At 56.1% G+C, this 820-nt stretch overlaps 1 protein-coding gene across 1 annotated transcript in view; it reads right to left on the bottom strand.

Annotated features, from left to right (window-relative positions):
- Nucleotides 1-371: 371 nt before the first annotated feature.
- The window catches only part of LOC108675098 (acidic phosphoprotein-like), a 3,465-nt gene continuing 3,016 nt past the window's right edge, over nt 372-820 (bottom strand). Inside the window, exon 4 of the mRNA XM_018163082.1 lies at nt 372-811. Coding sequence (XP_018018571.1) covers nt 372-811 — 440 coding nt within the window. The remainder of the gene's footprint in view (nt 812-820) is intronic.

The following is an 820-nucleotide window of genomic DNA, read 5'->3' as shown; positions in this document are numbered from 1 at the left end:
TCAAACAGCCAAGCATTTCCTTTGATGTGGTTTCTCCCCTCCTTAACCCCCACCGTCCCCTTCTGTCCCTGTCGTCCCCTTGTATCCTCTTCCGTCCCTGCTAAACTGCATCAGGATGACCCAGTCAAGTCATAAATACATCGTTATTTAGTCAACGTCACATTCATTCCTATGAGTGTTTCGTTGATATTATTGCATTATTATTTAAATGATATTAATTTTTTATTTAAATCATTTTAATTTTAATAATATTTTCATTTAAATTACTTTAATCTTAATTTTCTTGTAAAGATTTTTTCTAATCCTGACCTCCCATAAATCCCCCCCCGTCCCCCAGTCCCCCCCGTGGGGACTGAGAACAAAAGGGCCACTCAGGGGCCTTGTCTGAGGGCCCAGAGTGGCCCTTTGTCCCGCGCCTGCGTCCCTCCTTTGTCCCGCGCCTGCGTCCCTCCTTTGTCCCGCGCCTGCGTCCCTCCTTTGTCCCGCGCCTGCGTCCCTCCTTTGTCCCGCGCCTGCGTCCCTCCTTTGTCCCGCGCCTGCGTCCCTCCTTTGTCCCGCGCCTGCGTCCCTCCTTTGTCCCGCGCCTGCGTCCCTCCTTTGTCCCGCGCCTGCGTCCCTCCTTTGTCCCGCGCCTGCGTCCCTCCTTTGTCCCGCGCCTGCGTCCCTCCTTTGTCCCGCGCCTGCGTCCCTCCTTTGTCCCGCGCCTGCGTCCCTCCTTTGTCCCGCGCCTGCGTCCCTCCTTTGTCCCGCGCCTGCGTCCCTCCTTTGTCCCGCGCCTGCGTCCCTCCTTTGTCCCGCGCCTGCGTCCCTCCTTTGTCCC

Source organism: Hyalella azteca, unplaced genomic scaffold, assembly GCF_000764305.2.
Source record: "Hyalella azteca isolate HAZT.00-mixed unplaced genomic scaffold, Hazt_2.0.2 contig1888, whole genome shotgun sequence".
Classification (NCBI taxonomy): domain Eukaryota; kingdom Metazoa; phylum Arthropoda; class Malacostraca; order Amphipoda; family Hyalellidae; genus Hyalella; species Hyalella azteca.
The sequence above is the reverse complement of the archived record's forward strand: the minus strand, read 5'-3'. Positions and strand labels throughout refer to the sequence as shown.